The sequence below is a fragment of the Drosophila bipectinata genome, chromosome 3L (genome assembly GCF_030179905.1).
Source record: "Drosophila bipectinata strain 14024-0381.07 chromosome 3L, DbipHiC1v2, whole genome shotgun sequence".
NCBI lineage: Eukaryota > Metazoa > Arthropoda > Insecta > Diptera > Drosophilidae > Drosophila > Drosophila bipectinata.
Window position 1 is genome coordinate 20,306,700 of NC_091738.1, and position 12,483 is coordinate 20,319,182.

Sequence of the window (12,483 nt, forward strand, 5' to 3'; positions counted from 1 at the left end):
TTTTCCCAAGAATCTTTTAAGGGAAAAATATTTGTTGCGAAAAAAGTCAAAATCCTCCGATGTAACCGTCTTTAAACCATAAAATTTCAATTCGACATAAATAAGTGTACATCGTTACACCTTCTCTGAAAACTTAAAAAAAAAGATAGTTGGTGGAAAATTTTGGAAGAATTACTGTTTAACAAAGATCCCTATAAAATAATGCCCCCTTGTTTGTTTATTAGTCAAATATATAATTATGTCAAAAATAATTATTAAATACTACTTATTAAATAAATATTATTACCTTTAAAAAAATTGTTATACCGCGCTATAGCCTCGATAACCAGTCGATAACCCATACGATAGTTTGTGTTGTGAGGTTCCAATTTTGACCAAGGATGGCGCTGCACATTGAGGGTTTTCCGCACACTGCAGTCCGGTCACACTGTTTTAAATATTGTTAAAAAAAAGAATAGTGATCCAATTGGAATTGCAAATTTTGTTGGCGATCAATTAACAAATTAAAGAAGTGCTTTGCGAAAATGTGCATGTGAGATGCTCTAAGAAGATAGTCAGCGAAGGTCACTCACAGCGCAAGGGCAAGAGAAAGGTGGGTGGTGGTGGGGTGGCCAAACAAAGACAAACACTGAGACAAGGCAAACATCGTACGAACACACAAACCCACAAACAGAACCTGCTGAGACGCATATTTAAGTGATATAAGTGAACACAGCAAATACAACTAATTAAATTGCAAACACATACTTTTCCAGGAAAAAGAAAGCCGTTTCTTCTACCAGGGAATACCTCAAGGTCAGCAAGGTGTCTGCCTACGAAAGCATGGATTTACAGCATATGGAGAATGGCCTCAGCGGAGGGGGAGGTGGCGGTAGCATCAGCGAAATAGAATTCCAAAGGCTGGCTCAAATCATAGCCACCAGTATCCAGAAGGTCCAGCAGAATGGTGAGTGTCTTCCAAACACTACTTTCCCCTATGACTAATCGCTGTTGGTTTTTTGTAGTTTCTACTATGCAGCGCATGGTCAATCAACTAAACACACCCCAGGATTCTCCGGAGCTCAAAAAGCAGCTGTAAGATATTTATTAAAGGGCTTTTACTTGAAACAAAGCAACGAAGTCCCTGTATTTTTGTCCCTACATAGAATATTGTCATTGCACATTTCTGAATTTAAAACGCCATATCTGCATTTGACTTGATTTTACTCTCATAAAATGTTATGTTATATACTTCATAGATGTAATCACTTTTATTGCTTTCGTTGATTACTGGTCAACTTTCTTTAAAAAGGCTAAAATGCGCAAGCGAAGACAAAGATTTTGCTGTTTTTTAACCAATCACTCATTCCTATGACTATGTAGGCGGCTATCTCTACGTTTGACTTCTCATTTCAAAAATTGTATATCACTTACAAATTTCACCGTACTAATTATTTAATTAGTCCGTGAAATACCCTTAGATACACCCATCCATCCCCAAAAGTCAAATATAATGAAAATCCTCTATTCAAACAGCCACCAACTAATGACCTACACCAACCAACTGGTGACCGACACAAACAATCAAATCAACGAGGTGGACAAGTGCAAGGAGCGCCACCTGAAGATCCAGCGGGACCGATTGGTCGACGAGTTTACAGCGGCGCTCACCGCGTTCCAGGTTTGTTTTTGTGAACTTCTCGAAGATAAGCAAACGACTGACTCATCCGCCCCTGAATGTTTATCGGCCGTTATTTTTAGGCCGTCCAGCGCAAAACTGCGGACATAGAGAAGAGTGCCTTGCGGCAGGCGCGGGGCGACAGCTACAATATTGCCCGCCCGCCAGGCTCCTCGCGCACGGGCAGCTCCAACAGCAGTGCCAGCCAGCAGGAGAATGGCTCCTTCTTCGAGGACAATTTCTTTAATCGAAAATCAAACCAACAGCAACAGCAGATGCAGACACAAATGCAGGAGCAGGTCGATCTGCAGGCGCTAGAGGAACAGGAGCAGGTTATTCGAGAACTAGAAAACAATATTGTGGGAGTCAACGAGATCTATAAGAAGCTGGGAGCCCTGGTTTACGAGCAGGGTCTGACGGTAGACTCCATTGAGTCGCAGGTGGAGCAGACAAGCATTTTCGTTTCACAGGGCACGGAAAACCTGCGCAAGGCGAGCTCTTATAGGGTGAGTAACAACTAATTAAGTAAACTCTCGAATGCTTGGGTAATAATACTTGTATATTACAGAACAAAGTGCGCAAGAAGAAGCTTATCCTAGTGGGCATTCTGAGTGCCGTGTTGTTGGTGGTCATCTTGATACTCGTCTTTCAGTTCAAGAATTAGAACGCGATCCAAATTTAAACCAAAATAGTAAATTGTTGTGAAAAGACAAGAGTTGCCGCATGCAGGACCCGAACAAAAAAATCTAACTAACTCCCCACCCTCCTTCGGATCGTAGGCGTATTTGTGGCTTTAATTCCGAAATCTAATTCCACTGTTGGCTAAAACTCGAGCAACTCGGCAATGTTTGATGCGTGTATCCGGACGTATTCACCAACACGTGCACATGTTATATTCGCTTTATAATTATCTTACCTTATATTTTATATGTATTTACTAATTTAATTATTACGCACCCTGTATATTGATATATTGATAACTGTTGGCTGCAAATTCTAATTATGTTTCGAAACTCATTTGCCAGCGCATTGTATTGTATTTAGGCTTAAGAGGTATAGGCAGTGGCAGAAGGCATAAACGAAAAGCATTCACACATGTACGAAAAATGGAATAATAAACAAGAAAACCGATATCGGATCGATCCTGCGTGCGTTGAAAACACTTGGAGCAGAGCACTTCATTTAGGGACCGGGCTGAATGAATCAATGAATGGAACTCGCCAGCTCTTTGGGGTATTCGAAAATGTGCCTGGTCATCGACTCCTCCTTGCCTTGGCGATCATTAAGATTTCGTGTTGGCCTTTGTTACGCATGCTTTAGCGGCTTAGGGGCTGACCCTTCAGCCCTCTCCGCCCTCCCCTCCCCCACCTCGGATCTCAATCCGAATCGGAATCCCAATTTCAATCTGACTGGGTGTTCAGAGCACACACTCGCACATTAATGCCACGGCAGACCTGGATGCGGTGGACCCACTTGAGCTGCACTCGTTGAGGTGTGTCAGCTCTGAAAGGGTTTCCTCGTGGCCAGACCTCGTGGTTGGGAGATCGAAGCCCGGAGAACGGAGTCTTTGCTGGCCTGCATACAAATTGAGTTTAAATTTTTTGCCAATTCACTGACATTGATAGTTCGTTTGGGCATCATTTGTGTGGTGGCTTCTTATCCACTTGTTGGCATCGAGTGGTTTTCTCGCATGCATTTAAGTGCAGCTCATTTCCTTCTCTAACTCGCCCCGGGCCTGTCCAACAATCATTTTCCGCCAAGTCATGCAGTTATTTCTGTCCCAAGACGAGTCGGTTCCCTGCATTCGAAAGATGGGTATATTGACTCAATGGTGTCAGTTGGGGTTTTATTTTCGTCGTGTGTTAATTATGGGTATTTAAATGGAATATGATTTGTTATATTTTAATACTAATACGGCTAATATAGCGAATAATTTTAATTTTTATTATTAGAATCTATTTGTTTAAATAATTAACTAAAACTAAGCTAATTTTAAATAATCTATAAAGGTAAGTTATATTTTCATTTAATAGAAAAATATTCTTTAGATTTGGATAAATTTAAAAAATTTACTTGGTAAAATGCAGAGTATCTAGAACTCACTTAGCCATGGAATTTCCAAAGTTGGGCAGTTTCCTTTTGGCCTGCTTGGGCTGTCAATAGCTGTCCAAATACGTCACCGAGTTGCCCGGCCAGCCGATTTTGAATTATTGATTACTCGTCCATGGGGGCCAAGGGTTAGGCACCGAGTGTTCCACACGGCACGGCCTAATCACATCGATTACAGCTACATGCAGCACTTGGCAGGTTGGACACCCATTCACACAGTCACCGGAGCTGGACCGCATCCGAATCTGAGGCTGAAGTCCAAATCCAGTCCCGGGGCCATAGGTCACGTCGGAAATTCGAGTGGCGGAGGTGTTGAAAATTAACAGAAACTATGCACACCTACCCATACACCGTACCCGGCAGGTAGTCTCTCGGGTGTTTGCATAGGCCAGGAGGAGTCCGAATATCCCCGGCCCATGATAATATTGACACTTTAGGTGGTAGGTGGTCAGGAACGGGCTGCAACCGAATCTCATTTGCAAAGTCATTTTGTCTAAATAAATCCAGCCCTCGGTCTCAGTGTTTTTGGGTCTTTTCCCGGACTTAATGCAGGAACACAGGCCGCATGTTTTGACTTTGGCGGAGAATTGGCCACGGGAAATTCCCTAACTTGCTAAGCACTGGATTGACTTACCAACTTGCTGGCCAGGATTTCGCTGATGGGAAAACTCGGGAGACCCGGGACAGCAGTACCTTCCGGTTCCTGAGCCCTTCCCTAATCCCTGCACATTTCACACGTTGCTTACGACGACCGGAGCCACCGATCCACCGAGCAGTACAATTCGCCTCCATAACGATGCTGGTTGTTGCCGATGATGATGATGTTTGCGGCGTATAAACATCCGGTTTGTGGCATTTCCCAAATCAATAAACTTATTATTATCCCGTTTTCCACAAGGCTTGCGTTTTTATTTGGAAAAATTCTTAATTAAGCGTTTGCTTCGCTTCCCATTTTTATGAATGAAGACGTAGTGGAATAATATGTTTGCCCACGCGTTCGCCCCAATAACACCTCCGCGGAGCTGTGGGAGCTGGGGTGGATGGGGCTTCTGCCTTTCCAGAATTTTAAGTGGAATTACTTGACTCGAAGAACTGTAAATCTTTTGAATTTTTATTTAAAACAAAAATGCCAAATCAAAAGTTTCGTTTGATTGTTCCGTTTTCACCTGTTGAAGGGGGAAAATTGGAGGGGAAAACACTTGATGCCCAACACTTTCGACAGTTTTATTAATGAAATTCGCAGAAATTCCCACTGATGTGCTCCCTCCCACTCTAGAAAACTGATATCCACCCGTACACACGAAAAAAATACTCGTAGCTAGAACATTTTATTTAAATATAAAGACTATTCAGCCATAATAACATTACTTTTATCCAGTAACCTCTTTGATTGAAATTATTAAGTTGATCAAGAAATGATATATCTATAAACTTGAATATATTTTTTTTTTCTGTAGGTGCGATTTTATGAACTGCCTGAGAAGCCCCCCTTTTCCAGCCCCCACACCACCCCCATTCACCCTGCCGGCGCGCACACTTCTAAACAAATTGGGTGTCAAAAAGTGCGCACATTTCAAAAGATTTAACCGTTTTGCAGGCACCGCTGGCTGGCCTTTGATCTTTGCCGCCCCCAAACGGCAGACGCCGCCGCCGGTGCCCGTTTATGCGGTTGCCACTGTGGCAGCACAGTGGAGCCTGCTGCTGCGTTGCAAGTGCCCCACGGAAAGCACAATGGGTGCAAACTTCAAAAAATTCTTAGTCTTTCCATATCAGACATTTTTATTGGAGGGCAATAAAATTATAGTAGTCATCGCCAACTATGTGTATAATAAAAATAAGTGTTTGATTTTAGGGTATTATCCATATAGATCTTACACCTTGTAGCACTTTCAAATAAAAAATCTGATTTATCAAAGTGGTAGGTGTATTTTTATTATCTCATAAAGTTATCTAACAATTGTTATTACTCGTTTAATGGTATTTGGACATGTAGATATTGTAGTACATTGGATAATACTAGAAATATAATATAAATGTAGCTCTATTTTAAAACATTGAAGATATGTTTTAATTCAAATATACTAAAATTTAAATTAATACTTTATTACTTCACTAAAGATCTTAATTTATTTTGAAAACCACAACCAGAACAAGTGCCTCGATGAAAAATAGTCCAATCCATTTATAGATAACCCACTGTAAGACCATAGCTACTCGACTACTGCTCTTCCTTCAATATAAACATACTCGGCTATATCTTTTATCCGATTCTCCCTATATACATTTACCACGCGCCTGCTCTACTGTGTGAAAAAAGCGTCAACACAGCGAGAAAGATAGAAAAAAAGATACTTTTTGCGAGCCTGGGGCGCTGTGCCTGTTTTTTATAAATTAGCTGCCGGGGACCGAGAACAGAACCCCCATTTACCATATATATACCATGTAGACCTCGGGCGGGATTACGGCTACAAAGAGATCAGAGATCAATCCGAGCGCATCCGAATCGCAATCGCAACTGTAACGGAGTATTGGGATGTACCCGAAGCCGCAGGACGGGATTAAAAATCGGACAGACAATTGGGTGCACGGATGGTTGGATGGATGTGGATGCCACCGTGCAAGAGTTTTTTTTTGTTTTGGGTAGCCATCCTTCTATTGTGCGAGCTGTCTATTCTTTGGGAAGGTGTCTAATGCGACTCCTGCCTTAGTTTCTTTTTTATGTGGAGGGAGATGCTGTATCTATATTTTGCGTTGGCCCATTCGACGGTGCTTTGTTGGGTAATTGTTTGTTTACGATTTGGCAACAAAAGGGCACGCAGTTCATCGGGTTCACACACGTACCAAAAAAATGAATCAAATCGAATGGAAGCGGATCGAAAGCTGCAATAACAAAATGATCATCATCGGATGATCGGGCCTCATCCTCGACATATCTTAATTCTCCAGACCCGATGGCTGTCAAATTATTTCTGGTTGCCTATTCTGCTCGCCCCGTTTATCGTTTTTTGATTGTTTCTTTTTCCCAAAATTTTTTTTTGTTGTTTCTATTTTTTTTTGCTTTTCCGCTGGCATCTTCCTCTCCGACTAATTATGCCTGACATTAATGTCACTCTGTATTAAATATAGCGCGCCCAGCAGCACCGATTTCTCGAGGCCTTCTCCTCCTGGTGCCTGCTCCATTTCATATTTGGGAGTAAGGGCCCCCGACTTAAGGGGGAAGCACGAGCATGGATCGGTGGTCTGGGGGGCAATCTTCTTCAGCCGCGTGTTGACAGCAAGTGACAGACACATTCATTAGGCGGAATGATTCATATTCGGATACTTGAGAGGGGGTGCCGTGGAAGTCGGTGGGAGTGGGCGGGAGTGGAGGATACCTATCTGACAAATGGCAGACTAATTTGAGGAGTATTAGGCCGAGTGATTTAGGGGTTCGACTGGCGGTCCATCAATAATATGCCTGGATGGTGCTTAGCCGGGCATTACTTCGATTAGAGTAATTTATGATCTTTAATTGATTAAACAAAGAATAAATCAGAAAAGGCCACTCGTTAAGGGAAATTCCTTTCGTTTCATATCAGCTCTTTTCACACCTGACATTCAGGTATGATGTCAGCCATGAATATTTAATAAAAACAATCAAGACTTTTCACGAACCAATAAAAATATGTACTATATGTATGCATTAAAAAATCCCACTCGTTCTGATTAATCGAATTTGGGTCTGGCACAATCCTTGGAATATATTTCGCTTAATTGAGTGAAATGGCAGGCGGTCAAACCAATTATGGATTACGTCCTCAAGTCCATATGCGCGAATAATATTTTGAGAGTAAATATTGCCTGGGCGGGAATGGTCGGGGGCGGGTTTCTGCCGGATTTCGTATCTGTGTATATGCGAGTGTGAGTATCTGTGTCGCACATCATTTCGCATGCAAGCCGTGGGCGCAGCTCGGACACGAAATGGGCGCGGCCAAGTAGCCGCCGGTTGCTTGGCCAAAAAGGGCGACAATGCGAAAAATTGTGCAATCGATTGGAGGGAGCCAGGCCGTCACCGGAAGGGTGGAGCTACCATGAAAAAATCTACCTCATGTGGGGTCAGGAGCAAAGGCGACGACAGATTGGATCCTGGCCATATGTTAAATCAAAGAAGAAATCCGTAGGGGGTGCCAGAGTGTGTGTGTATATTCGTCCTGATTGTTTTTTATCCATAACAAGCCTGGGGTCACAATTTATAATAGACTCCCCAGCTCAGATACACACAAATACATACACCACTACGTATGTCGGTATATATTTTGTATCTATGGCACAGGTGCCGGAGTTCACAAGCCAAGTCTTTGGAAATTCTGTGGAAATTCAGTGGAATTTTGGCCTGGGCATTCCCCAGATATTGTGTGCTGCCCCACCGTCAATGCAATGTGCCACCACCATCTGCATACAGTAAATTATACTGCACCATGAATGCGTAACCATAAAACCTGTCCCACTCCGTACTTAGAGGCCGATTCAAATTCAAGTGTCATGCTATTTTCCGGCACACACTTGCACATTAAAATTTGTCGCAGGGCTGCCTCAAGTGGCCATCAGACCAAGACCAAGTCCAAGACCCAGTTCCATTTTCGATTCAAATCGAAAACCCAACCCAAGTCGGGCCAGACTGCTGGGCGACACTTTCTGTGGACGTCATGGCTGGCCCTCATCAAACTATTTGCTCATGTTACATCTTCTGCAGTTCGATCGAGCCAAGATCCAGGCCCTAACATTGTCTTGACTACGAAGTACAGTGGCTTGAGACCCACAAATGGAGTTGAATAACTATTCAAAGTTTAAGTTTTTTTAATAAAATTTTATTCAAGCGTATTTTTTATAAAATAAAATATATTATGTCAATTATCGTCTTAACACTTGCTTTAAATATATTAAAAGTACGATGTGATGCGTATATTTTTATATAAATTTAACTAGACTTGATAGAGTGCATAAAATATTTATTGGAACTTAATAAAAAGTAAAGCTTATAATTTGAAAACAAAACTCGAATGATAATGTTAAAGAAAAGTTTCTAGTTCTTGATAACAAATATAACTAAATCTATTATTTCACAACATATTCTCAATATTAAAGAAATAAGTGTAAATTTTTCCAAACTCAAAAGTCTTAAGCCACTGTACATGGTACGACCTTTGGTCGCTTCTTCTGCGGCCCAGGCTCGAGCTCGAGACGAGTTTGAATGATCTTGGGCCTGCTCCTCGCACTTAATTGTTGGTCATGCACTGACGCTGCATTTATTTATGGTTTTCTTAATGAGTCTCATATTTATTACACAGCGGACTTGCAGACGGGCAGACGCGGAGACGGCACGGGCAGAGTCATCCACAGAACCCCAGATCCAGAGGGCCTGCGCCTGGGTCTGGGCCAGGGACCCTGGGTCAGGGGAAATACGTGTCACATTTCATTAACGGGCTGGCTTCCTCGCCCAATCGAAGCGAAGGCAAGAGTTCGTAAAATATTGTATATGGAGTGTAATTTGAATATGCACTTGAAATTGCATGGAAATTATTTGTCGCGTTTGACTTAACACTTATTCCGGTCGGAAATGACCGTACTTGGCGGCGGTTATATCGGATTTGAATGGGTCATTCGGGTATATTTGTTTTGGGTCTCGCTTTGGATGCGGTCCTCAAAAACCAATCCAAAAAGGAAGTGGGTGCGGCCCTTGGATCGGTTTCCCGGCCGTTTAAAAAATTACGAATTGGCATGTAACCCAATTATAAACGGATGGCATAAAGTTTTCCAACACAATCCTCGACGGTTGAGCAAATAAACAGTGTCCCCTTGAGGTTTCTAATCTGTCATTCGGGCCGTATGCTGGGAGTCAATCCTTCCCACAATCAATTAACTGACTGCCACTGCCACAGCCACTGCCACCGTCACCACCACCCCACCTTTCACCTTTAAGCCCACCCATCCTCCTGGCCAAGGTGCCAGCTGAATTGCCTCTGGGCCAGAATTGATAACATTGTAACATTGAATTTTCTGCATATAAATGAATTAATTTTCCGACAACGCATCGGACTCGGTCTACGGCTCTGGCTCCGGCTCTGACTCAGGCTTTATCCTTCCATGTCTGTGCTTGTGGTTGCCGTTTTCCTGTCTTCCGTATCAGCAGGATGGCATCCCTTTCTGCAGGCTGCAGGCATTGTGTACCGGACTAATTTCCATAAACCCCCCTTCTATCTGTCTCGAGAAAGAAGTCGCAACGCCATTGTTATGCTAAAGTTCCATCGGCGAGCAGCGGCGAAAGGGGTTGCAAGTTGCTGTTGCCGAAATGCTGGGGCAGCAGATCGCCCAGACCACCGGGCTCGACTGGGAATCCGCTAACAATTTTCGCTACTCAAAGGCCCAGAGGCTCGGATAAGCTCACCACCAAACCAAATTGTTGCACAAACGTATTCCCCGGAATACCGACCAAAGCCATAGAGGCACACAATAGAAAAAAAAGAGCAACCCGTGTAAGCACCTTAAATGTAGGCCCGATATTATAGGGGCTGTAGCGCCCCTAGGAACCTGCGATGTATGTGATCTTTGTTTTTCAAAAAATAAAATTTGCACAGTTGAACTAGTAGCAGAAAATTACACAGAAAAAAAGATTACTTTTTGGAAATGAACTATTTAGTACAATTTTAGAATTTTTATTTAATTTTTTTTTTTTATTTCTAAAAGTATTATTGATAAGTTATTAAATGAAGCGCTCTTATACCAAAAACATACGAACACGGACATAAAATATATAAACTTTGTATTAAACAATAAGTATTACCAACTAAATAAAGATTAATATTAAACCTTTTAAAAAATTCAGTTTAATATAACATCGTTAGTAATATATTAAACTTCACCTGCACCCTTTTTAACTGACTGTACAGTTCTGAGAACATTCAAGTTTCTAATGAAACAAAATTACAAACCTTTTGAAATTTTGGCTCAGTGTAAACAGATCAAGCAGCGAGTACCATTTTCTCCCGTTCTCACAGGAGCCTAATCGTCCGTGAGTAAAAGCAAGGACCTCCATTCCCCAGGATCGTCCTCCGGCTGAGCTGCTTAGGCCATTGTGCAGTGTGCCTGCAATTGCCTGTGAAATTGCATTGAATGCGAATTGCATTAGTCCCGATACAGTAGCAATATTGCAACATGGAACAGCAACAACAAGAAGAGATCGACGCCCCGGCAGTCCTGTCAATCAAAATAGATCGCCCTGAGCTCGGGGGTAAGTGTAAGGTGTTCGCTGTCAGATTTTCTCCAAAAAAGAATCGCTATAAATTTTATACGCTTCTCGAAACTTTATTTTATGGCTGTGCCAACAATGGCCAAAACGAAAACGAGCAGTGAGAGAAAAGGAGGAAACTAGTGGAACTACCGGCGGATTGGAACGCCGTTAATTTACGAGATATACTCCCCATGGTTTTTCGGTTCTATTTGGTCCAATTTATGTTTACAAACCGGGCAGCGAGTGCAGAGATCGTGCAGCAGATCCGGGACTTTCATTTGTCTGAATTTGAAATAAAACACACTGTATCCAGTATTGGGCTGGAGAAGAGCAGCGGATAGGGGCTGGCAAGTGTCCAGAGACGTGGCAGGAGGGGTTAACATATATAACTTTACAATTTTGATTGTCATTTATTGATACTTCCTTCATATAAAAAATGTATGCCCAATAGATATCGTCATAAAGTACGAGTTGCGTACTTTAGATGTGAAATATTTCAGATGTGTTAAGATGTAAAATATTTCAAATAGATTTTTCTTTAAAAAAAAGGCTCCAATTCGTTATAGAATATGTTTAAAATATTTTTAACATAAAACCGCTTATTTTCCTCCCCTTTGAACCACATCCATGTGCTGTGTCAGCTAAGAAAGTCACGAGGAATCACGCCAAGCACTCCGTAGCTCCCGCCTTGTGGCATCCACATATGCCAGCGACATGCCACAAATGGACTGTGGCCTCCCCTCGAGTCTCACCGCCCTGTAATCCAACCGATCCGTCCATTCCCTGATAGATACTGACAGGAGACGACCCCAAACTCCCCCGTCCCAAGGCTGGGGCGACCCGGACATGTGTCAAATCAGCGCGTTAAATGTTTGTGGAGCATTTAAGAAATATTTTCATGTAATTTGGTAAACTAATTGTTGCTCCTTCCCTCGCGTTGTTTTGACAATAAGGCATTTGTAGCTTTTCAGCGCTGAGTTGGGGTCCGGGACTCGATTTTGATTGACTTGGACTGACAGACAGTCAGCGAGTTTCAGTTCCACTTTCTGAGTTGCAGCCAGCCTGCAACTTTGGGGCTTTCCGGTTTTTCTTTTCCATGTTGCATTATGTTAGACATCGACATCGACATGGACATGTAATTGATATATTGGCTGCAGGCGCTTCTACAGCGATCCAGCCATCCACCGACCCACTCTCCATTTCCCATCCCGGTTTCCGACACCGATCCCCAGATTCCCCCCTCCAAACAGATGTTTTGCATGCTAATGTTTGTTTACTTTGTAATGTTTTTAAACTAATGCTGATGCTTCGGTCTGGGATTGTCGGAGTTTGCATCTCAGCCGATCAGTTGTGGTTTTCCATTTGCCCAAGGTGGGGGAGTTCTTAATTGGTTGGATACTGGGGATAGTGGATAGTGGGGCCATGGAGGAAAAGGTGTAGGTTTCAATTA

At 42.6% G+C, this 12,483-nt stretch overlaps 1 protein-coding gene across 1 annotated transcript; it reads left to right on the forward strand.

The window, feature by feature from the left end:
• Positions 1-393: 393 nt before the first annotated feature.
• Syx7 (syntaxin 7) lies at positions 394-2,795 on the forward strand. The gene is made up of 6 exons (XM_017239864.3): positions 394-592; positions 756-946; positions 1,005-1,074; positions 1,516-1,660; positions 1,741-2,163; positions 2,226-2,795. The coding sequence occupies exons 2-6, from the start codon at positions 823-825 to the stop codon at positions 2,319-2,321; spliced, it is 858 nt and encodes a 285-aa protein (XP_017095353.1). The 5' UTR covers positions 394-592; positions 756-822; the 3' UTR covers positions 2,322-2,795.
• The last annotated feature ends 9,688 nt before the right edge of the window (positions 2,796-12,483 follow it).

What these genes read in the sequence shown, in the direction of transcription:
- Syx7 (XM_017239864.3), top strand. Translation starts at nt 823, where the DNA reads ATGGATTTACAGCATATGGAGAATGGCCTCAGCGGAGGGGGAGGTGGC. An exon ending in CCAGAAGGTCCAGCAGAATG is followed by an intron (nt 947 to 1,004) that starts GTGAGTGTCTTC and finishes GGTTTTTTGTAG; the next exon opens with TTTCTACTATGCAGCGCATG. An exon ending in GCAAGGCGAGCTCTTATAGG is followed by an intron (nt 2,164 to 2,225) that starts GTGAGTAACAAC and finishes TGTATATTACAG; the next exon opens with AACAAAGTGCGCAAGAAGAA.